Source organism: Argentina anserina, chromosome 6, assembly GCF_933775445.1.
Source record: "Argentina anserina chromosome 6, drPotAnse1.1, whole genome shotgun sequence".
Classification (NCBI taxonomy): Eukaryota; Viridiplantae; Streptophyta; class Magnoliopsida; order Rosales; family Rosaceae; genus Argentina; species Argentina anserina.
The window spans coordinates 26,592,662-26,615,674 of record NC_065877.1 but is presented as its reverse complement, the minus strand read 5'-3'; the positions used below and the strand labels follow the sequence as shown (position 1 = coordinate 26,615,674).

General features: G+C 37.4%; 3 protein-coding genes across 5 annotated transcripts; all 3 read left to right on the top strand.

The window, feature by feature from the left end:
* The first annotated feature begins 1,545 nt into the window (after positions 1-1,545).
* On the top strand, positions 1,546-3,932 carry LOC126797183 (uncharacterized). Its single transcript, XM_050523852.1, is given in 5 exon segments — positions 1,546-1,961; positions 2,088-2,218; positions 2,221-2,922; positions 3,021-3,796; positions 3,909-3,932. Coding segments are annotated over 5 exon segments (2,049 nt in total).
* A 3,603-nt stretch (positions 3,933-7,535) lies between these two features.
* LOC126797182 (disease resistance-like protein DSC1) lies at positions 7,536-12,173 on the top strand. The gene is made up of 5 exons (XM_050523851.1): positions 7,536-8,190; positions 8,348-9,446; positions 9,623-9,943; positions 10,037-11,365; positions 11,475-12,173. Exons 1-5 carry the CDS (start codon positions 7,703-7,705, stop codon positions 12,171-12,173), a joined length of 3,936 nt encoding a protein of 1,311 aa, XP_050379808.1. The 5' UTR covers positions 7,536-7,702.
* Positions 12,174-14,818: 2,645 nt separating this feature from the next.
* On the top strand, positions 14,819-22,846 carry LOC126798848 (polyadenylate-binding protein-interacting protein 3-like). 3 transcript variants are annotated; one of them, XM_050525915.1, is made up of 15 exons: positions 14,819-15,027; positions 15,871-16,020; positions 16,104-16,253; positions 16,366-16,502; positions 16,840-17,030; positions 17,824-18,001; positions 18,091-18,306; positions 18,896-19,023; positions 19,276-19,324; positions 19,427-19,460; positions 19,895-20,196; positions 20,363-20,509; positions 21,860-21,955; positions 22,051-22,113; positions 22,260-22,846. In XM_050525915.1, exons 2-15 carry the CDS (start codon positions 15,891-15,893, stop codon positions 22,287-22,289), a joined length of 1,851 nt encoding a protein of 616 aa, XP_050381872.1. In that variant the 5' UTR covers positions 14,819-15,027; positions 15,871-15,890; the 3' UTR covers positions 22,290-22,846. The 3 variants fall into 3 exon arrangements, with proteins under 3 accessions (XP_050381872.1, XP_050381870.1, XP_050381871.1); XM_050525913.1 differs by having other exon boundaries at positions 19,889-20,196; XM_050525914.1 differs by having other exon boundaries at positions 14,822-15,027; positions 19,889-20,196; positions 21,863-21,955.
* The last annotated feature ends 167 nt before the right edge of the window (positions 22,847-23,013 follow it).

The following is a 23,013-nucleotide window of genomic DNA, read 5'->3' as shown; positions in this document are numbered from 1 at the left end:
AACTTGCATGTGTTGTAATCTGGCGTTTGAATTGTTCTTGGGGTTGGATTTTCTGTGATACTTGCAGTATTTTATGTTGGTCTATAAAAAGCACACTACTTATCAATTAGAGATTACTGATTGCGGACCCTTGCATTGATCCATATTAAATCAATGATCCGAAAGAAAGAGTATGAACAAGTCAGGCGTGGAAAATTGGGCTTTACAAGTTAAACTAGATGAATTATAAATCAATTTGTTTACAGAGTTGTGTTGTTTAGCTGCTCTTTCCTTCATTTTTCTTGGTTTGAATTGTTCAAGGACGTTTCAGTTCGAACTAATTAATTTGCATAACTTTCCTTGACACTTATGCTGTTGTCAGAGCATCGTCAACCTTTAAAGAGTATGAACAAGTCAGGCATGGAAAGCTGACTTTACAAGTTAACTAAATGATATATATCAATGAATTTGCATTTATTTAAAGAATTGTGTTGGGATGGGCTAATTATTCTTGTCTCTTTTCCTTCATTTTCCTTGGTTTGAGTTGTTCAAGGACATTTCGAATACTTTAATGAACTATATGTACACCGAGTATCTTTAAGGTCTTAGTAAAGGAGTGAAGCAAAACCGTTGTATTATGCTTAGACTGGATCAAACTCGAACTCGACATTTGCATCTTTTTTTTCTTATCTGATGGCTTTCTATTCAAACTTTCTAGATATTTGTATATGGACATGTTTTCTCTTTTCTCTTTTCACAATGTTAATTTCCTCAGTTTCTTAATTTTCTGCTGATTTGCCATATGGTTGCCAACTTGCCATCGCCAGATACATGATTTTGATGAATAGGGAGAGAGAGAGAGAGAGAGAGAGAGAGAGAGAGAGAGAGAGAGAGAGAGAGAGAGTAATTTGGCTGAGAAGGATAATACACAAGTGCAGAGCCTCTGCACATGTGCAAATAGCTCAACTGCACAGGGCCATAAAATTTGAGGGCCACAAATTTTTTTAATTTCCCATTTTTCTATTGAATAAAAATGATGGGTATCTCACTTTTTATATTTGGGGCAGATCACTCTCTCGGCATGCTCTCATTTTTTTATTATTATTTTCTTTGAGCCACTCACTTTTTTCTTTCTCCTTTCTCACTTCGCCGACCTCATTTCATATTCTTCTTTTCTTTCTTCTTTCTCACTTCGCAGCCCTCATTTCCTCTTCTTCTTTTCTTTCTTCTTTCTCAATTCGCCACACTGATCTCATCCACTACAAGTCAAGCATCACCACTCATCGATTCAGGTAAGATAGGTCGATCAACTCGATTGTATTTATAGATTGAATGATTGATCATATTTGCATGAGTACCGGTTATTAATTGTTTTACATTTGGAATTTCAATTTGCAAGATTGTGGTGGTCTGGTGTTCAAGCGTTTTGAGAACTGAGGCAATTGGAACTGGGGAGGAGCAGCGGCTGTGAGTGAATCAGGTTTTCTTATTCAAAAGAGTTCTTGAATAGTTCAATTTAGAAACATGCTTCCTAAAAGAAAAGATTTATGTGGCCATGCAAAACGCATGAAGAAGAAAAAAGAAGTCAAGTTAGTTAAGTCTTTGCCCCGTATTGATACATTTATGAAAAGAAAAGAAAAATGTGTAGGTGGATCTTTGGTTAATGAACAATCAGAAGAGCACATGGAAGATATTGAAGAACACACTAATGGCAATGAAATTGTAGATGATTTGGGTCATGATACAACTGAGAATGATGCAGAGCATAATAATAATGTAAATCATGCAGATGAGACTTCGGTGAATATTTTTGATCCTAGAGTTTGGGATGCCTTGGATAAAAAGCTAGTAGATTTATTGGTAGAAAATGGTCCTCTTAGAGATCTTTCCATAGAAAGTGGCCCGCCAGACAAGTTAAATAGACGTTTTAGTTCAAGATTCTACACTCGATATTTAGGGAATGGAGAGAAGTATGATAGAGAGTGGCTTGTGTACTCAAAGGAACTTGATAAAGTTTTTTGTTTTTGTTGCAAGTTGTTTAAAAGGGGGCCAATGCGGGGTCAGCTAGCAAATGATGGGTACAATGATTGGGGTCATCTTGGTAGAAGACTTAAGGAGCATGAAATGAGTGTTGATCATCTCATTACTGCAAATACTTGGACTGATTTGCGTATTAGATTACAAAAGCATGAAACTATTGATAAAGCTTATCAAGACCAGATTAGAAAAGAGAAAGAACATTGAGGAATGTATTGAAAAGAATAATTGCAATTGTGAAATTTCTCGCTAAATATAACTTAGGTTTTCGTGGAACTAATGAGAGGCTTTATCAATTTGATAATGGTCTCTTTCTTGGCCTAGTTGAAATGGGGGCAGAATTTGATGAAGTAATTGAGGAGCATTGTCGGCGAATTACTAATGCTGAAATTCATCATCATTATCTTGGACACAACATTCAGAATGAGTTGTTGCAAATGATAGCTCTTGAGATCAAGGCTAAAATTATAAAGACAATCAAAGATGCTGAATATTTCTCTGTGATTCTTGATTGCACACCGGATATTAGTCATCAAGAGAAAATGTCATTGATACTTAGATGTGTCAATGTTTCAAAAAGTCGAATACAAATTGAAGAGTTCTTTTTAGAATTCTTAAATGTTCATGACACTTCTGGTCAAGGGCTATTTGAAGAGTTACTAGTTGTGATACAGTCACTAGATCTTGATATCAATAATGTGAGAGGACAAGGGTATGATAATGGGTCAAAGATGAAAGGAAAACACCAAGGGGTGCAAAAAAAGTTGCTAGATATCAATTCTAGAGCTTTATACACTCCTTGTGGTTGTCATTGTTTGAACCTAATCCTTTGTGATGTGGCAAATTCTTGTACAAAAGCAGTTGATTTTTTTGGAGTGTTACAACGCCTCTATACCTTATTTGCAGGTTTGTCTAACTTAACTCTTTATGATGTAGCAAAGTTTTCATATAGAAAATCAGATGTTTTTTTAGAGATTTATAATGTGTTTATATCTTCTTTACAGGTTCTACAAAGAGATGACAGTTCCTAAAAGACAATGTTAAAGGGTTCACTCTGAAATCATTATCCACCACGCGTTGGGAGAGTCGTATTGAGAGTGTGAAGCCTCTACGATTCAATGCTATTGAAATAAAAGAAGCATTACTTCAACTGGCTGAAGCTGACAAAGATCCCAAAATAAAAAGTCGTGCAAAATCAATTGCCACTAATGAGCTAGGTGACTTTGAGTTCTTGCTGAGCATGGTGATCTGGTATGAAATCTTGTTTGCTTTTAATAAGGTTAGCAAAATGCTACAATCTGATGACATGCAAATAAGTGTTGCTATTAGTGAGGTAAAAGGTCTAATTGCTTGGCTAGATAGATTTAGAGAAAATGGCTTCAAGGAAGCAATCATTACCACTAAGGAAATTGCTGATACCTTAAATGTTACTCAAGTTTTTCCAGAAAAACGTATAATTCATAATAAGAAATTTTTTGATGAAAGAGCCGATGAGCCATTACCATCATCTTCTGGTGAAGAATATTTTAGAGTGCATTATTTTTTATTCCTTGTGGACCAGGCTAAGGGATCATTGCAGAGAAGGTTTGAACAATATCAACAATATGATGATATCTTTGGATTTTTATTTACTTCAGAAACTTTGAATTCCTTAGATAATATTGATTTAAGAGCTGCTTGCATTCATCTTAAGGATGTTTTGAGACATGGAGAGAGTTCAGATCTTGATGGGGAAGACTTGTTCAGAGAGCTGAAACTTTTGAGGGAAATATTACCTAGAGTAAGGATGACAGCTTGTGATATATTGAATTTCTTACAAGAGAGAAATACTTTCCCGGTGATTAGACTTGCATATCGAATATTGTTAAGTATTCATGTTACTGTTGCTTCAGCTGAGAGAAGTTTTTCCAAGTTAAAGCTATTAAAGTCTTATTTGCGATCAACTATGTCACAAGAAAGATTAAATAGACTTGCTTTGATTTCGATTGAGAATGATTATCTTGGGAAAATCAATTGTGATAATGTAATAACCCTAAATTTCAAACATTTTAGTTTGATTTGGAATTCTATAAAATTTCGAATTTTATTAGAATGAACGTAATTGGTTGCGACGTTAGTAAACGAGAAAAGGAAACGTTCTCGGAACGTTTAAATTGAAAAACGTTACATTTCCGTAACGTTTATATCGACTTTTATTCCGTCGATCGGTTGCGAAAACTTCCTTCATGAAAGTTGTAGAGCTCGTCGATACGAGTTCGTGGTTATGTGACGCGTTCTAATCGGACGACGTACGTGAAAGTTATTAACGCCGGAAGTTAGTTTCCGATTTGGAAACTAGTATAAATAGACATTTATGGGATTAGGGTTTCCTTAATCAGAAACCCTCCCTCTCTCCTTTCACCCGCCGCTCTCTCTTCTCTCTCACTCTCTCGGGTTCTCTCACTCTCTCCCTTGGTTCTCTCTTCCCCGACCTCCTCTCCCTTTCGACCCCGCCATCTCCCATCACCCACCTTCCATCTTCAACCTCCTCTCCCTCTCGACCCCGAGCTTCTCTCCCTCATTTCTCTCTCACTCTCTCGGTTCTCTCTCGCCCTCCCCGAAACCCCCTCTCCTTCACGACCCGAGCTCACTCCAACTCCCTCTCGATCCGAACTCACTCTCTCTCTCTCTCCCTCGCACCCTCCCTCTCCTCACCGACGGCAGCTGTGCTCTCCGCCATCCCCTGCCACCACCTCAAGCACGCCGTGCCTCTGTCCGCCTCCAAGGAACCACGACGAGGAGGGAGCACGAAGCTCATCACCGATCCAAGAGTTCCCGACGGTTTTGGACTCCGATCTAGGTAAGGAAGCACTTGATTCATGGTTGTGATGTTTTGTGGTGTTTTTGGATGGATTGAGAGATTAGGGATTCGAATTGGAGAGATTGGGGAAGAAATCGGGTGAAGGAGGGTGGGAGATACCGCCGCCTAGAGGCGGCGCGTGAGGAGGCTAGGATTGGCCTAGGGGTAATCGGAGGCCGTAGGAAGGTAGAGGAGGAGGAGGGGGAGAGTTTGGGCACGGCGGTGGCGCAACACGCGCCGTGGTGGCGTCGGCGAGTGAGCCCCACGCGCCGCCTGCCGGCGGTTGGCGCGTGTGCCCCACGCGCCGCCTGCCGGCGGTTGGCGCGTGTGCCCCACGCGCCGCCACCTGCGGCGGTGTGAATAGTTTCGACAAGAAGGGCATTTTGGTAATTTACTGTGTAATGGTAAATGTAAATTTTATTTACTACGGTAAATGTAATTAATTTTTACCTTCGGTAAATGTAATTATAAATTACTTTCAGTAAATGTAAAAAGTAATTTGTAAAAGGGTAATTTAGTAAATTTTATTTACTGAGTTGTATTTACATTTAAATCGTACGTATACGTACAGAAATACGTATTAATATTTATACGTACAGAAATACGTATTAATATTTATACGTACGGAAATACGTATTAATATTTAATACGTACAGAAATACGTATTATTATTTATACGTACAGAAATACGTATTTAATATTTATACGTACAGAAATACGTATTAATTGAGTATTGTACAGTATCCGTGAATAGTGAACAGTGAACAGTAACTTCGTATAACCAAAATTGCTGAACAGTAACCGTTTATTACTGTTTTGGCATTTAAAGGTTTACGAAACGATTCTAAATTCTTTTCTTATTCTTTTAAGGTGATCGTTAAATCGAGAAAAAGAATTAGCATCGCGAATTGTGGAATTACGCTCAAGTCAATAAGGTGAGTAAAATCTCACTGAATTACGAATCTACCCTCGTGGTGATTCAACATTTTTGCAAGTGTGTTTATTTAATGAATTACAACATGTATATAACTTAGTGGACTACATATATATATAGTATAATGGTAATAAATACATATATATATATATAGTTCATTAAATTACATACTGTTATTAATTCATTAAAAATAGTCATTTCGGTGACAGAAAAATTGTGCATGTGTGATTTTAATGGTACGATATGATGTGAGATTATCGTACGTAATTTTTCAGGTGTTTATGAAATATGACATGTATATGATATAGTGGACTATGTATATATTGTATAAATGGTAAATAAATACGAATATATATAGTTTGCTATATAATATACTGTTACGATTTTTATTATGGATATATTGTGAAAGTTTTAAAACGTACAATATGATGAGTGATTATTGTACATGATTTTATCACGGAAAATGTGAAATATTGTGATTTGTCTTCGGACGTGATGTGTGGTACAATATGATGTGAGATTATTGTACATGTGAGGCAAGTCGGAACCTAGCCTTTGGCCGGGCGAAAGTTACGATACAGTTAGAGCTCTAGTCTGTCTGCCATAGTACTACATGTGAGGTAACGGGTGGTTATCTGCTCATGAGTACTCAGTTTGTTTGGATGTTGGGTAGCGGGTGGTTACCCAATATCAGCTTAGTACGGCATGTGAGATAACGGGTGGTTATCTGTTCATGAGTACTCAGATTGTTTTGGATGTTGGGTAGCGGGTGGTTACCCAATATCAGTTTAGTACTGCATGTGAGGTAACGGGTGGTTATCTGCTCATGGGTACTCAGATTGTTTTGGATGTTGGGTAGCGGGTGGCTATCCAATATCGGCGGTGTATTACGAGAGGGGTAACAGATGTGTACCAGCGTTCTTGGTACCCGTATTATAAATGCATTTGGGTAACCAGAAGGGTTACTTAATTTCTCATGAGCGCTTCGTTTTCTTTGGGACAACCAGATGGGCCGTCCACTGACTCATGAGTGCATTTATATTTGTTTTGATTGTGGATTTTCATATATTTTGATATGCGAGTTATATATTTTCATTTTACTCATACGAGCTGTAAAGCTTACCGGGTTTGTGTTTACAACCCCGGTGCACCAATTCGATGGTGTAGTGGATAACTCCGCAGGTGTGGATTAGCGGGAATTGACGGACCGCTCAGAGGGCTTGAAGTTAGTTATCTCCAGCTTGTGTGACTATTTTGTGAGAAATTGTGAGGATTATTACATTTCCAACTTACGCAATGTAAATTATAAATTTGGGTTGTAATAATTGGTTTTCTGAGGTGTATTGAAAACTCAGTGATGATCCGCTGTGCACTTAAATAATTTCATTTTCATTGAGATTGTTATTGGTGTTCTAACGACTTTGAGATTTTGAGTTTTTAGGCTCGAAATTTTAGGGTCGTTACAGATAAACTGATTGATGATTTTTCTGCTAAGAAGGCAAGGAGATGGATTTTCAAATGAGCATAGGTGATGCTGAGTATGCGAAAGGTTTTCAATGAAGCATATTTTTGTAACCATTTAGCATCTTTTGCAAGGATATCTAATGATATTTTGATGTTATGTAATTAACATTTGAGTTTATATTATTCGTTTGTTAAAGTTTTTTTTCATAGAATAAAATTTAGAGGGCCGCATTTTAATTTTCGCACAGGGCCGCTGAAAAATTTGAGACGGCCCTGGACAAGTGTCTCAACATTTTTGGGTGTTATTGTATGAACAATATCAAATAATATCAGTTGTATATGTATCTGTATATGCTTCTAAGTTCCAACCATTAGATGTTCTGGGATTGTCAAGCTTTGCTCCTCCCAACGCTCATGCCCTGAGTTTTGGCCGTGCACATTTCTGTAACATGGCATCCTCTTCTGCACCTGCTTCTGCTTCTACTGACATCCCCTCTAAAGAGAAGTATGATGTGTTTCTCAGCTTCAGAGGTCCTGATACCCGCGAGACTTTTATCAGCCATCTAAAGAAAGCCTTGGATGATAAGAAGATAGAGACCTTCATAGATGACAATCTTGAGCGGGGAGAAGAAATCGCACCTGCCCTACTAAAAGCAATTGAGAGATCAATGATTTCTGTGATCATTTTCTCAAAAAACTATGCTTCCTCTCGATGGTGTTTGGATGAACTTGTGCATATACTGGAATGCAGGGAAAAGTGTGGAAAGCATGTGCTCCCCATCTTTTATAAAACAGTTGTATCAGATATACGACACCAGAGGCGAAGTTATAGGCTTGAAAAACGTTTCAAGGATAGAACTGAGTCTGAGCTTCTCAAGTGGAAGGTTGCTTTGACAAACGCAGCTAATCTATCGGGGTTTGAATCAAATAAAACCAGGTAATTCTTGCCTCTCCAACTTGTGTACTAATTTCTAGTTTTCTACTTGTCATGAATACTCGATTATAATATTTAATAATTAAAAAAAGAGAGAGTGAAAAGTGTATCCCTTTTATAGCAACTATTAATAATTATGTCTTTTGCTCGTATGTGCTAGGAATGATTCTGATTTGATTCAAGAAGTTGTTCACTTAATTGTGAAAAAATTGGGTTATGAATCATCGAGATCTGAATTAAGTGGCTTTGTTGGAGTTAAAAGTCGGGTTCTGGAAATTGAATCCCTACTAAGTATTATTCCTGGAGATGATCGTGTTCGTTTCGTAGTTATTTGGGGTATGGGAGGTATTGGGAAGACCACCCTTGCTGATGCTGCATTTCACCGTCTCTCTGGACAATTTGATGCTTGTTGTTTTCTAGGAGATGTCAGAGAAGGTTCTGGGACGCGAAAAGAACTAAAAGATTTGCGAAACAAACTTCTTGGTACATTATTAGGGGACAAAAGTCTAGATATCCAGGGTGAAAGTATAGACCACGTTACTAGAGTAAAACTTGGCCGTAAAAAAGTCCTCGTTGTTCTTGATGATGTGAATGATTCGAGGCAGCTGGAACTTTTAGTTGGACATCATCATGTTCCGTTTGGCTCAGGGAGTAGAATCATAATAACAACTAGAGATAAAAAACAACTTGATGAAGTGATTCTAGGAGGTAACCATGATACTGTGATTTACAAGGTCAAGGAATTAGATGATGTTGAAGCTCATCAGCTCCTCCGATTGAAGGCCCCTAAAGATATCGCTTTTACAACATCTTCTACTGAAGTTTTAATAAAAGTGGTCATGTATGCTGCGGGAGTACCATTAGCCCTTCGAACTTTGCGTCCTTTATTCTACAAAGGTGCACTAAATGAAATGGAAAAGATTTCCAGTGAAAAATTGAGGAGTGTGTACCAAGTGAGTTATGATCTATTAACAGATGATGAGAAGAACATATTTCTTGATGTAGCATGTTTTCATAAAGGAACGCAAATAGAAGATGCTAAAGGACATATGAATGGCTGTTGTTTAAATGTGAGTAGTGGAATCAGTGCTCTTGTTGAAATGTCTCTCATAGAACTAAGAAACGGCAAGCTATGGATGCACGATGTGATACAAGAAATGGGTCGTGATATTGTCCAGAAACAATGTCTCGAAGAAGCGGGAAAACGCAGTAGGTTGTATACTGTGGAGGATGTTTACCATGTATTGCAGAATATTACAGTGAGCACTTAATCCTTCAGCTTTCTTTAAGCTATTACATGTGTTTCAAAAGAAAAAACACGTAGAGAATTAGTTTTTCCAAGAAAACTTAGATATATGTGAATTATAGTAGTCCTTGCTGCATGTATGCTTATATCAGTCATCTGTACGTGTGCTAAATTCGGTCGTGATTTCAGGGAACTGCCAAAGTTCAGGCCATGTGCACATGGGAGTCTAATTTCAACTTCAGATCTGCAGAGGGAGAGCTAAATTTGAATCCTCAAGTCTTTAAAGAAATGTATAATCTAAGATACCTAGACCTGTTCGGTCTACAATATACATTGGGAAGTGATTGCAAACTTCCTAAAGGTCTTGAGTTTCTTCCCAAGAAACTTAGATATCTCTCTTGGCCGGGTTTCCCTTTAACATCTTTGCCGCCATCAAAATTTTCTGCCTGTTTTCTTGTTGAGCTTTACCTGCCCAGAAGCCATCTCCAGACACTCGGGGATAAAGATCAGGTATGCTTATATCAGTTATTTCATGTAGTAAATGCAGGACTCGGAGTTATATATTCATGTTAAGTAATTATTATCATTTTCTTTATTTTACAGAACCTTGAGCACCTAAAAAAGATCGATCTTAGCAACTCAAGGGATCTTGTTGAAGTTCGATGCCTCACAAAGTCGAAGTGTCTCGAGTGTCTAACTCTTGCTGGATGTGTGAGTTTGGTTCAAGTTCCAAATATCTCAGAGAGTCTAAATATTGTGAGTATAAACCTCCAAGGGTGTAAGAAGTTGGTTGAAGTTCCTTCATATTTTGAAAAGCTTCACAAGCTTACTGTTTTGAATCTGAGGAAGTGCCTGCTTCTAGAAAGTATACCAGAGATGCCAAGCAATATAGAATTCTTACTCTTGGGTTCATTTTGTTATTCTGATCGGGGAAAGATGAAGTTCTCTGGATTGCCTTCATCAATTTGGTCTCTTAAGAAACTTGTTGAATTGGATCTCGATAGCTGTAACCACATTCAGAATCTTCCAGACAGAATTCGGATGATGAAATCCCTCACATCAATTGATTTGTCTCGAACGAGTATAAAATGCCTTCCCTCATCAATCGAGTGTCTCTCTAGGATTGCTTCAATTAATCTGGTTGGTTGCAGTGATCTTGTGAGTCTTTCAACCAGCATTTGGAAGTTGGAATTTCTTGAGGCACTCAATCTATCTGGTTGTACTTCATTCGAATTCTTCCCAGAAATTTTAGAGCCTATGGAATGCTTGAAGACTCTCCGACTAAGTGAAACGAAGATTGAAGAAATACACGACTCAATTGAAAACTTGGTTGGGCTTGAAGAATTAGACCTATCCAGTTGCAAACGTCTCAAATCTGTCTCAAACAATATCTGCAAATTAATATTTCTCCAGGATTTCAGAATTGCGTGTTGCCCTGAACTAAAGAAGCTGCCTATCTTGTCCACGGAGACGTCGTCTTGGCTATCGAGATTAGACCTCAGTTGGTGCACCAGTTTGGAAGAAATCCCTGATGCTTTCTTGATTTGCTTAACCTCACTGAAAGAATTAGATCTTAGTGGAACAAGGATTAAGAGTATACCTACAAGTATCAAAGAACTTACCAGATTAACAGACCTATACGTATGGAATTGCAAGTACTTAGAGTCTCTCCCAGAGCTCCCATATTTTCTAAAATATTTGAATGCTAATGGTTGTACGAATCTGGAGATGGTGTCATTCTCAATGACTGCAGCTGCACAAGGTCTGGATCAAATATGCGTCGATGAATATTATTTTGTACGTGAAGAGAAATATTCGTTTCGTAGTTGCCCAAAATTGAGTGAAACCGCAAAAGGCAAAATGTTGGATAATGCACAGCTAAGAATCATGCGAATGGCAAATCTACTTCCCAGACGTGAACAAATATATCCGGTGCGTCTCTCTCCATCTATATTTTATATAAACCATTGTATACGATTGATTGAGTAGATAACAGCAGATTATTCTATAAAATCATGATGCAAGTCTGTCTGTGGTACAGGGTTTTATCTATCTAGGGACTAGGGATCATTCCATTGCTATTGTCTATCCCGGAAATGAAATTCCAGAGTGGTTCATGTATCAAGCAGAGGGATCTTCAATAAATATCAAGCTGCCTGAGCATCCTTCTTATACAAATACAAACTTCTGGCAACTCATTCTGTGCGCTGTTCTTACAATCGACAAAGATGAACATGAAGATGAGGACGAATTAGAAGACGACTCATCGGGTCTATACCTTGAAAGTGGTGATTCCAATTTCTGCTGTAACTCCAACTTCACAACCGACAATGGTGACTGCTCTGAGCTCAATTTTCTTCTACCCTCGTCCAGTGCTGACGAGGATATTCGTTTGGACCTAGGTCAACGCGACAAGTCTCTGGTGTTTGTATGGTATTCCCCACACTGGTCCACTCATATTTGCAATGCCAGCGATGCCTGGTTCGAGTTTTACATAAAACAAAATCCTTACTTGAAGCAACTTTGTTTTTTCCCACATAATCATGATCTCATTAAGGTGAAAAGGTGTGGGGTGCGCCTGCTGTCTTCCCAAGGTCAAGATGTGATATTGGGAGGGGTCGATCAAGATGTTGGAGAACCAAAACCAGAGCAGGTTACGTTATCAAAGAGGAGCTGCGATCAGTATGAAGCTAGCGGAAGCGCCACAGTTACTCTCTTGGATTTGGAGAACCGAAACTAGAGCAGGTCATGACTGCATTTGTTTCCTGATGCGGTGCACAAATGGAGACAGGATCAGATAATAGTGTCTTTGATGATGCAGCCAGCTAGGGCTGGGTTAGTATGTGATATCTGTTTCCACCCTAGTGAGGAAAACTGCGTCAATATGTGGCTTAATATCATTCCTAGGTATCTTCTTCAGGATTCCCATCATTCTATGAAATGTTTTGTTCTGTTTGTTTGTTTTTTTATGTAATTTTTATCCAGAGTTGAGGCCTGGTGGGTAGAGGACTAGAGGGTATCTTTTCTTGGTTCGGAGTTATTCCCGTCCTGGTGTTATCTCACATTTATATGCATATCTGTTATATATGTTATGATGGTTCAATACTTTAATGGCTGAACTTAGAGGCTTTTTTGATCAATTGTACTTGAATCATTAATGATATATTTTCTTGTTTGTAGCAGGGAAAATGAGATTTGCTTACTGATGACACAACGTCTGGCCATCAGTTTGGTTTAACTCAAGGTCATTAGTACCTCTTTTTGATTATTAAGAATGAGGTAAAGAGAAATCATAAATCACTAATCAGTTGCGATCAGTGTGACTTAACAATGTGTCGACTTTTTCATGCATCTCTTGATTGATTGTGCTTGTAGCCTTGTATGATTGTTTTCTTTGTGTGATGTAGATTTTAAGCTCCTCAAGACCAGCACTCGACAGATAATTGACGGTGTTTACCAAGTGTTGATGCTAAACGGCAGAGAGACTTAGTTTCAGAAGTTCCAGACTGCCACTTCGGTAAAGAAACTACTAAGAGCTGGGAAGTGGGAACATGCTGCAATCTAAAATCCGGAGCAAAAGATCATCAATTGATTGCATCAAAGACAGCAGGCAAGGAAGCAATGCAAAAGCAACAAAGAAAACACAGATCACTGCTGTCTTGGTCCCAGTTCTAGTCCGCCCGATCATATTCTGACAGGTGCCGAACATAATATACTGCGGTGATGGCGGGAAACAGTGCAGCTGATAATATGTCCAACGATGAGAATAATACCAAGCAGCTGTTCTATCGTGCAACGCAAATGGCATTCCTGGTAGTGGGAGCATTGTTGCCTCAACTGATTTGGAGAACTGGAGTGCATAATAACAATTTAACAAAGCAAATGTCAAGTCTTCAACATTGCCAATTTTCTCATATCGATATGTCAATTCTTCAAAGCAAATGACCAAATTTAATTTCCTAATTGTAAGTTTTTATAAAAGTAATGAGTAGTGAATTTCACTTATGATTAGTGATCTGACTTAAATTGACAGAAGTAAAAACTAGAATAGTAAATAACCACTGAGGTGAATATTAGGGTAGCAAATTATCAATTATGCCCGATCTTTTTGCTACTATCCAAGTATATCCTAATTCCTAGCCATAATACAGCCTTTTCTTGATTATTCCAATGATATTTCACATCAAGCGAATAATAATCACAAATGGTATTATCCCATTGTAAATGAAACCATTGCAAGTCTCATTATAGGGGAAATTCTCACAAAAAAAAAAACAAAAAACAGAAGGAAGATGTATTAATTTAAGGATTAAATATTTGTGACACCCTATACTTTAGGTATAAAAACAGTTTTGTCATTCTACTTTCAAATTTAATCTGTATATTCTTTAACTCTTATTTTTAACAGTTTTGTCCTTTTACTTTCAAATTAAACTTGTATATCCTTTAACTCTTATTTTTTAACAGTTTTGTCCTTCTTTTTTAACAGTTTAGTCAATTCCGTTATTTGACCGTCAAAAAATTCCGTTAAGCCGTTAAAATGCCTAGAATACCCCCAATTCAAATAAGATTTTTTTCTTTCTTTTCTCATGTCTTTTTTATTTTCTTTTTTATTTTCTTGATTTTAAATTTAATTCATCATATGTGCTATCAAATATATATAATTGTAATTAACACAAATTATCAAATTAATTGTAAACAAGAGGAGAATTAATGACAATTGCTTAACATCAAGTTGGAAATAAATAATTTGAAACTATTTTTGCATCAAATATGGATATGATAGTAGAAGTCTTTTTTGTCTTTGCATTATAGAAATTAATCAAAATATGTTTGTAGAGCATCATAATATAAAAGAAGTTTATAATTGGATTTGAGTACTGACACTCATATGTCATTTTAGACATTATCCAATTGATTATAAGATGTTTACAATTAATTTGATAATTTTTGTTGATTACAATTATATATATTTGATAGCACATATGATGAATGAAATTTAAAAACAAGAAAAACAAAAAGAAAGACCAAAAGAGAAAATAAAAAAGGCATAAGAAAAAAAGAAAAAATATATGATTTGAATTTGAGGTATTTTAGACATTGTAACGGCTTAACGGAATTTTTTAACGATTAACTAACGGAATGGACAAAACTGTTAAAAAATAAAAATTAAAAGATATACAGATTAAATTTGAAAATATAAGGAAAAAACTGTTTTTACAACTAAAAGTATAAGGTGTCACAAATATTTAACCTTTAATTTAAGCATAAAGGCGAGCACAGGGGAACACACACGGCAGCGAAATTTACAGCGGGGTCTTTGTTTGTCTCTGTATCTATTTCTTCCCAACTTCTTCAGAATCCCCCATAACTCTCTTCTCCTCCTCCTCCTCCTCCAAACCCCACTTTCCGATCACCCCCCTCGTCAACCCTTCTCTCTCTCTCTCTCTCTCTCTCGTGATCTCTAGCTCCGCTCTTCCGCCACACCCAATCCACAAAACCCTAATTTGCGCACTGAGTCCAATCCGCTAGCTCCTCCGCACCAACTCGGAAGCGGCCTCGGGGTTTTTATAGGCTTCTGTAAGCTTATCAAGGTCACCGTCCTCTTTCCAATTTCGTTTCTTTTTAACCCGCTTAATCTCTCTTTGGTGCATTTTAGGCATGATTTTAGGGCTAGCTTAGTTCTAATTTATAAAGCTTCTTCTTTTTTTTAATTGGGAATCTAAGATTGGAGCCGCCTTAGCTATGTTGTTACTATCTTAAGCTCAAGCAATCGAACACATCAATATGGGGTGTCACCAAATGATTAAGAAAGAGAAAGGATGGAGTTTTAGCTCTCTATCTACCCCCAGCATTTGTTTTCTATGTAGTTTCGTTATGCTAAGTAATGACCTTTGTCTTCTGATTGCTTCCTTTTACCCAATTACCCCGATATCTAGTTCATAGATCCAACTGGGCTCTTTATTTCTTTCCCTGAAGCTCAATGTTACTGCATTGGCCCTTTACATTGTTGGTGTTGCGTGTGAGTTTAGCGAGTTTTAGTGGGTTGGGCTTAGAATGCTTGTAGGTGCCTTGCTATGTTGTTTCTCATCACGTATATATAGCATGTCAGTGCCTCCGTGTGTTTGCGTATGTAACCATTAGTCTCTCTTTATATTTGTTGAGCAACTATGTTGTTTTGTTATTTCAGAAAGTCTGTCTTTATATTTCATTTTATTGTTGCGCAATTGAACCTAGTGTAGTTTTTGCACCATAAACATCATTCAGCTTCTTTGCCTTGTGGTTCCTGTTTCTTATGCTTATTTTTTGCCCCATGGGTCCTGTTTCTATGTTTACTGTATGTGGTGCTGGAATGTATACTAATCTGTCTGGTTTTTTAAAGTATTCTTTTTGATATACTAGTACTATGTTTAAACAAGCGGTATTTTTTTTCATAGGTTAGAGGTTGCTTCCGAGAATGAATATGCAGCCAGCTGTCCACTCTAAATCATCTTCTAATGGTTTTGGTCGTCGAAGAGGTGAAAGAGAAGGGGGTGCTAGGGTTGAAAATAAGTCGCAGTCCGGAAAAGGAAACCATAGCAAATCAAGTAATAATCATGAAACTGTTTATATCTAATTGCTTGTGTGTTACATTAGTTTTCCTTTTGTAAATGTGTGCATGCTTGGACAGGCAGCAAAGCTGGTAACTACGAGAGTCCTTCCCGTGATCGACTAGTATTTTTAACTACATGTCTTATTGGACAACATGTGGAGGTTCAGGTGAAAAATGGATCCATATACACGGGAATATTTCATGCAACAAATGCTGATAAAGATTTTGGTATAGTGTTTTCCTCATTGTTGTTGATTCGGGTTCTCTTTAAGATACTACATTTTACTCTAGCATTTTTGGTGTGTGGAGAGATCATGCATTTGTCAAAATTTACACTCAGGAATCATATTGAAAATGGCTCGCATGACAAAAGATGGTTCGTTACGTGGGCAGAAGACTGTGTCAGATTCAGTTAGCAAGGCTCCTTCAAAGACTTTAATTATAACTTCGAAAGAACTTGTGCAAGTTATAGCAAAGGTATTGCTGCATTTCCTTGTAATGCTATTGTCAGAACCATGTAAAATCATTACACTATTCTTACTATTGGTCTACTATGATGGCATCATTTCGCTGTGGGGGTGAATCACTTTAAAGCATGTTTTCTTTTTCGGAGGAATAAGATCATTCTGTTGTTTTTCTCTTTCTGTGGTTCCCTTCTTTGGGGAATCATATATTTGGAGTAATAGCAAGTAGAGAGACAAGGAGTACACAATAGTAAATGTAATTGATCTTGTGGTAGATTAAGTGGCTACTTTAATTTTTTATTCCTCTGATTTCTTGTGAACTAAATGCATATTTAAATGATTGGTGACAGGATGTCTCAATAAGTAGAGAAGGGTTGTTGACTGAGGTCCACCATGAAAAACATCAGGAGTTAATGATAGATTCCTCCATATCACAAACCCGCCGTGGTGAGATGGAGAGAGAGCTGGAACCGTGGATCCCTGAGGAAGATGATCCACGTTGTCCGGAGTTGGAAAATATATTTGATGGACATTGGAATAGGTTGTTATTTAGTAACTTTCTTTCCCCAAATCTCTTGGTAATTGTTCAACTGTTCAATAGTTTCTCTACTTGATTCCAGTACAGTATGGAAACTACCTATTTGATTAGTTACTTGACTTTGCTATATATCCTGTTATTAAGCTTTAGTATCTGATAGCACATGATTCTAGAAAAATCTGAATATCCTTGTTTGCTTATCAGAGAGCTTTGTGCAACTGTTTGATATTTTCTTTTGTTTGATTTTATGTTGTTGTTAATGATGGAACCGTGAATTGTTTGGACATAGGTTAAGGGCATGGGGATGCACTACAGTTGAGCAGCTAAAATTCCTTTGGAAAATTATAGTTTGATGGCTAGCATTAATACTTCTGTTATAAATATTCTGAAGAAAGGTGTAGTGCTGAATTTTTTTATTTTTCTTTTGTAGCGTGGTGCCTTTAGTTTTCTGTATGTTGTCAATTTAGTCTCCTGCAAAAGTAAATAAGTTAAGTGGAAGTAGATAGACCAATGAAGTACTATTTGATAATAATAGTGTCAGCGAGGATACATTTAAATTTGATGAAGTACTATTTCATATAATGCTATGTTTAAACATGGGTTTTAGAAATTTATTAGCCTTCAGATTCATGTAGGAGTGATAATTGAAAATGGTTATTATGGCATATATGGTTGGTGCCTAGTTCTCAAAGCATTGTGTTATCTGCATCAAAGGAACACAAAACATATCTATAATTGATTCCACAAGAATGGAAATTTGTGGTTGCTAAAATGCTCTTATTTTATTTATATTTAGGAACTGGGATCAATTTGAAACAAATGAAGCATTATTTGGGGTAAAAAGCACATTTGATGAGGAACTCTACACAACGAAGCTTGAAAAAGGTCCTAGAATGAGAGAGTTGGAAAGGGAAGCTTTAAGAATAGCAAGAGAAATTGAGGGAGAGGACACCCAGGATTTGCATGCAGCAGAGGTATGGCTTTGTTGATGTGATTTGATGCTTTAACGAAGTCATTACTCATCCTCATTCCCTATATCTTACATATTGATATGTTTTCACAGGAAAGAGGCATGCAGCCATATGAAAATTTTGATATTGATGAGGAGACCAGATACTCCTCTGTTTATCGGGGTGGGGTAGTTGATGATAGTGGATACGACGAAGATGAGGATATCTTGTTGGATTCATGTAACAATGATACATTTGGAGGTTCTCCTGACTCTGTGAGGAAGACTTCTATAGATTGGACAGGTGGAAAAAGCAACAATGGAGTTCAGGTGAAGTCAAGCTCTACATCATACTTCGTCTCAATTTTTTTCACTATTCTGACCATAATTGTCTGGGCCATAGTGGGTTTAGTTAGTGTCTAAGTTTGTAGTCAGCAAGTTGTCAGCTGGGGATATTTCATGCTGTAGGACATCCATGTAGATGCCATAAATAAATTGTTCGTTCTAATTTTCATGGAATTTCAGCCACTATAGGATGCAGATATTTTTCAATTTTTTGAAGTGCTTTCCCTCATTCTATATTCTTTAAGGGCACTGTCATTATATAAAAATGGCAGTGCCAAGACAATTATGGGGGAACTTAATTTCTCTTCTTCTCTTAGTTTTAACCCCAAAGTTTGTCAGGGGTTACTTGGTCTTATATTATTGTTGGAGAAAGCTAGTTTTGAATTCAATACTCAGAATTTACACAGAGAAGCACTAGGCTATTTTGTTTTAGTCCTAAGTCTAATCTGACACTGAGAATTGTGGATCGAGTCCGTCTTTTCTGCTTATTTGTGAGTTTCTTTTTTTTGAAATCATTTGATCACAACTCTTTCATCAATCGCTAACAGTATATCGATTCTGTTTTCTTTTGCAGGATTACACACACTATTCTGAATCTAATATCGCTCCAGAGTTGTATCGTTCTGGATCTTATGACCATGCTAGGCAACTGGCATCAGAACCACCTAATAAAAGTTTTTCCAGTACAGCCGGTGAAAGCAGGTCTGGTTTCTGATTCTTTCACAACTCTGAAAAGCTTATTATCCACCATCTTATCTGCATTTCTGTTTAACATAATTGCTAATTGTGGTTGCACAAAAATACCCTTTTACGGTACATTGGATCACTTTCAACTCATTATCTGTCATTTCCCATGCTGCTTTCACTGCCTAGGCTTGCCCCCAGGCTTTTTGAAGATCTATTTTTCTTTTTCTTTATGGTTTTCCATCTGATAACAATGTGCATGATTTCCAGTGAGCATGGAGACACAGACAGTGCTACTGACGCTGTAGAAAAGCATGTGGTGAGTGATGGTTTCTGTATCTATTATGTGAATTGTTTAAGGTGTATGTTATTATAAATTATTACGGTGTCTAACTCATGATTTATATTCCTCTTAATACAGCTGGCTGGGGATAGTCAAACATCAAAACCAGATGGTGAGTGCCATAACTACCATTCCATGGACCATTTTATGTTCTATTTTTCATGAATTGTTGATGTGGTGGGCCCACTGAAACTAGTTTCGTGTCACACAAGAAACACACCATATACATGGTCCAGGCTAAAATCAACCCAAGTGGACTTGCCACATCTTCACTTCATGGAGAAAATGAAAGAGTTTGGTGAATGGTTATGATGGTTCGAATTGTTAAGTATAAGGACATCTGATAAGATTAGATCTCTAGGGGCACAAATGATTTTTGTTTAAAGTCCAGGCAGGTGAAAGAGTTTAACCTTATAAAGTTATTTGTGGTAATTTTTTGTCTTACTCTATCTGTGCAATTCTTGACCTTTTGGCACTACCAAATGGGAAGCATTAGATTGTAAAAAATTGTCATTATTGTTTGTTGATTATTGGATGTAGACTCAGAGAAGGCCAAAGATTCATCTGATACAGGTGTGCAGTCCTCAAATGCCACCTCCTATACTCCACTTCCTTACACGTCCAAGGGTCAAGATAAGACGAGTTCTAGTGAACTAGAGGGTCCAGTGGCCGGCAAAGGACATGTACAAACGCACACAGTAAATACTCATGGACGACCTGGTAGTTCTGCATCTTCCAATTCAGAATGTGCAGTTGCTGTCTCTGCTTCTGGTGGCCGTGGTTTATCACCAAGCTCATCCTTGGGTTCCTTGTCCTCTGAAAAGTCGACATTGAATCCCAATGCTAAGGTGTGTATGGTGCAGCTTTGTGTTTTGCTGACACCCTTGTTAGTAGTAGGCCTGAAATGCAGACAATTAGAATATTGCCTTGGTATAATGGGTAACTGAACATGCAGTTATTGTGCATTTTCCTTATATTCATTAGATTTATATATTATTTTTTTCTGGATATTAGGAATTTAAATTCAACCCACATGCAAAGAGTTTTGTTCCATCTCAAGCCCCTGTTAGGCCTCCTTCCCCGGTGTCAGATGGTTCCTTCTATTATCCAACAAACTTGCCTGCTGTACCACATATGCCTGGCATGCCTGTTGGCATTGGAGTAAGTATTTTGATGCTTTGTTAAATTCTTATACCTTTAATATTACTTCTATCCTTTTTGTGGCATAGCCTAATCAAATTAATGCCGCCTAATTTCAGTACTCATTCTCTCCTATAATTTTGGATTCATGTCACTTACTATTTCCAGTGATGTTGCATCTTTTCAATTCGGGTCCATTATCGAGGCTATGGATCAGATTGAGTGCCTTTACTCTTGATAAACTAAGATTTCTGTCTACCTTTGCAGAAGGGATAAGGGAAGATAGAACCTAGACACTAAGACAATAAATATGAAAGCTAAAATTCCAGTTGAATCAGCATGACCCAAAATGCCTGGTAGTGAATTATGGTTGCATTGAGTTCTTATTGCTATGTTATAGATTTGTTTTATTTTTATTTTTTGGATATATGAGGGTCCAAAAGGACCCAGAAAAGAAAACCCCAAAAACTAAAGTCAGCCCATGGCTGTTGATATTTTTCCTATATCTAGGAGTTTCACACGTGTCATCTAGCAGAAGGCTAATGATCTGTGGGGGAGGTTAGTAGATAGCACCAATCTAAGCCGATAAATTGCATCTTGGTAGTGCATTTTCAACCGTATTGATTTCCTGATACTCATGGGTGTTATACGCTCGGAAAACGCAGCTGGAAGGTGGAGTCACTAATTACCGACAGTCTTCAAAGGCAGCAACTCATTCACCCCATTAAGTTAAGAAGAACCTCATAGTCGCATTCCACAACAACTTTGTCCATGCAAAATCAGGTGCTAATTTTTAACCAAGAAGCATACCCCAAACCTCAGCTTCCAGGATTTCACCATGCCTAAAATGAGCAGCAAAACCATGGATCTCATTTCCAAGATTCCTTTTCGTGTTAGTTATGATGCGGACATTCTGCTCAGGGTTTGTTTAAGTATACTTAAAGAAAGGGGAATAAGAATACGGGTTGTAAGAAAAGGATAAAACTACTAGCATCACACCAGTAGGGTTTCTAGGCATCAAGCCTAGAGGTTTTAGGCTTCACACCCAAGGTTAGGCTGCATCACACAAACCTGGAAATAAAGCAAAGCCCTCAAGTCTTTTTTTTTTGTTTTTTGTTACAGAGAGGGCAAAAACGCCCAACAAAACAGAAACTAAAAGAAAAGCTCTCAAGTTCTTTTTAACTCCAAGCTTCCCCTATTCTTCATCACATTATTATATTTTTTAAGAGCGTAGGAAGTGATATATGTGGATGAAACATTTATCTTCTTTCCTTGAAGATCTTACATTTTGGCTGACATTGTTCCTTTTTCGAATTCTGAATTCAACCTTTTTATTTAAAATTCTAAATAAAAGTACTTATATGATTCTAGCAGGGACACTCTTTTGCACACCAACCTGTTATGTTTAATCCACAGGTGGGGCAGATGCAAGCACCCCAAGCATATTATCATCCCAATGGGCCTCAGGTGCGACTCTTTCTTGTCTTCGTTTCACAGGTCATGTGGAAAGTTTTTGCAGAGTTTAACTTCTGATATTATTACATTTGTTCACCTAATTGCAGTATGGACAACAGATGCTTCTTGGACACCCTAGACAAGTTGTATACATGCCAAACTATCAACCTGTAAGTCTGTTATAATGTCCTCCATCATATTTTAGCTTGGTTGACGAGATGTTCTAGTTCTGTGTAGAATCACTATTTACTTGCCAATCTATGAACTTAGTATCAAGTGTCAAATATAACTTATGGCTTTGTATTATTCTTTACAGGAAATGCCATATAAAGGACGAGATTATTAACCATTTGTTTGGATGAATGCATTCTGGCTGTTCCGGTCTGCACCTAAAGAATAATTCCTTGAAAGACTTCTTGGATTGACTTCTAACGGAAGAGAGCCCTCCAGTCCAAAAGATGCTACATATTTTATGAACCTTTGTGTGCCAGTGAAGTTTTCTCCTTCTCAGATATACGCTCTTCGCGACCTATGCATTAACCTGTACCTTGACCCGCACTGATGACTCTGGAATTCCCAATTTCATATAGCATGTTGCCATTGGCTGATTTATAATTTATGCGGACAATTAAATTTGAAGGTGTTCCTTTGTTTGGGTCAGTGTGCTATTAATTACGAAATTCCTTTTTGCCAAGCTTGTGAATGCCATATGCATATGCATACATGTTGTGGGTCTGTTATTTGGTCAACCCATGATTTGATGTGTTATTATGTGTACCAATATTTGCTATTACTGAAATGTATCCTTTAGGTTATGTTGTAACAATAGTAGCAAATTGATAGGATTTTTAACAGTGTAACGAGTTTGGGCAGCTATAATAATGTTGTGTATTCTGTGTTGGAAAATAATATGTTTTGACCCCTCTCCAGTATCTTTTTATTTTTATTTTATGAAGGGGGAGAGACTGTTTTTAGTGTATCGGTCCTTTTCTTTTGTCTATCCCTACTTACTCCGATCCTGTTTTTTTCTTCTGGATTCTTCTCTCATTCCTCTATCCAAAATCTTTTGC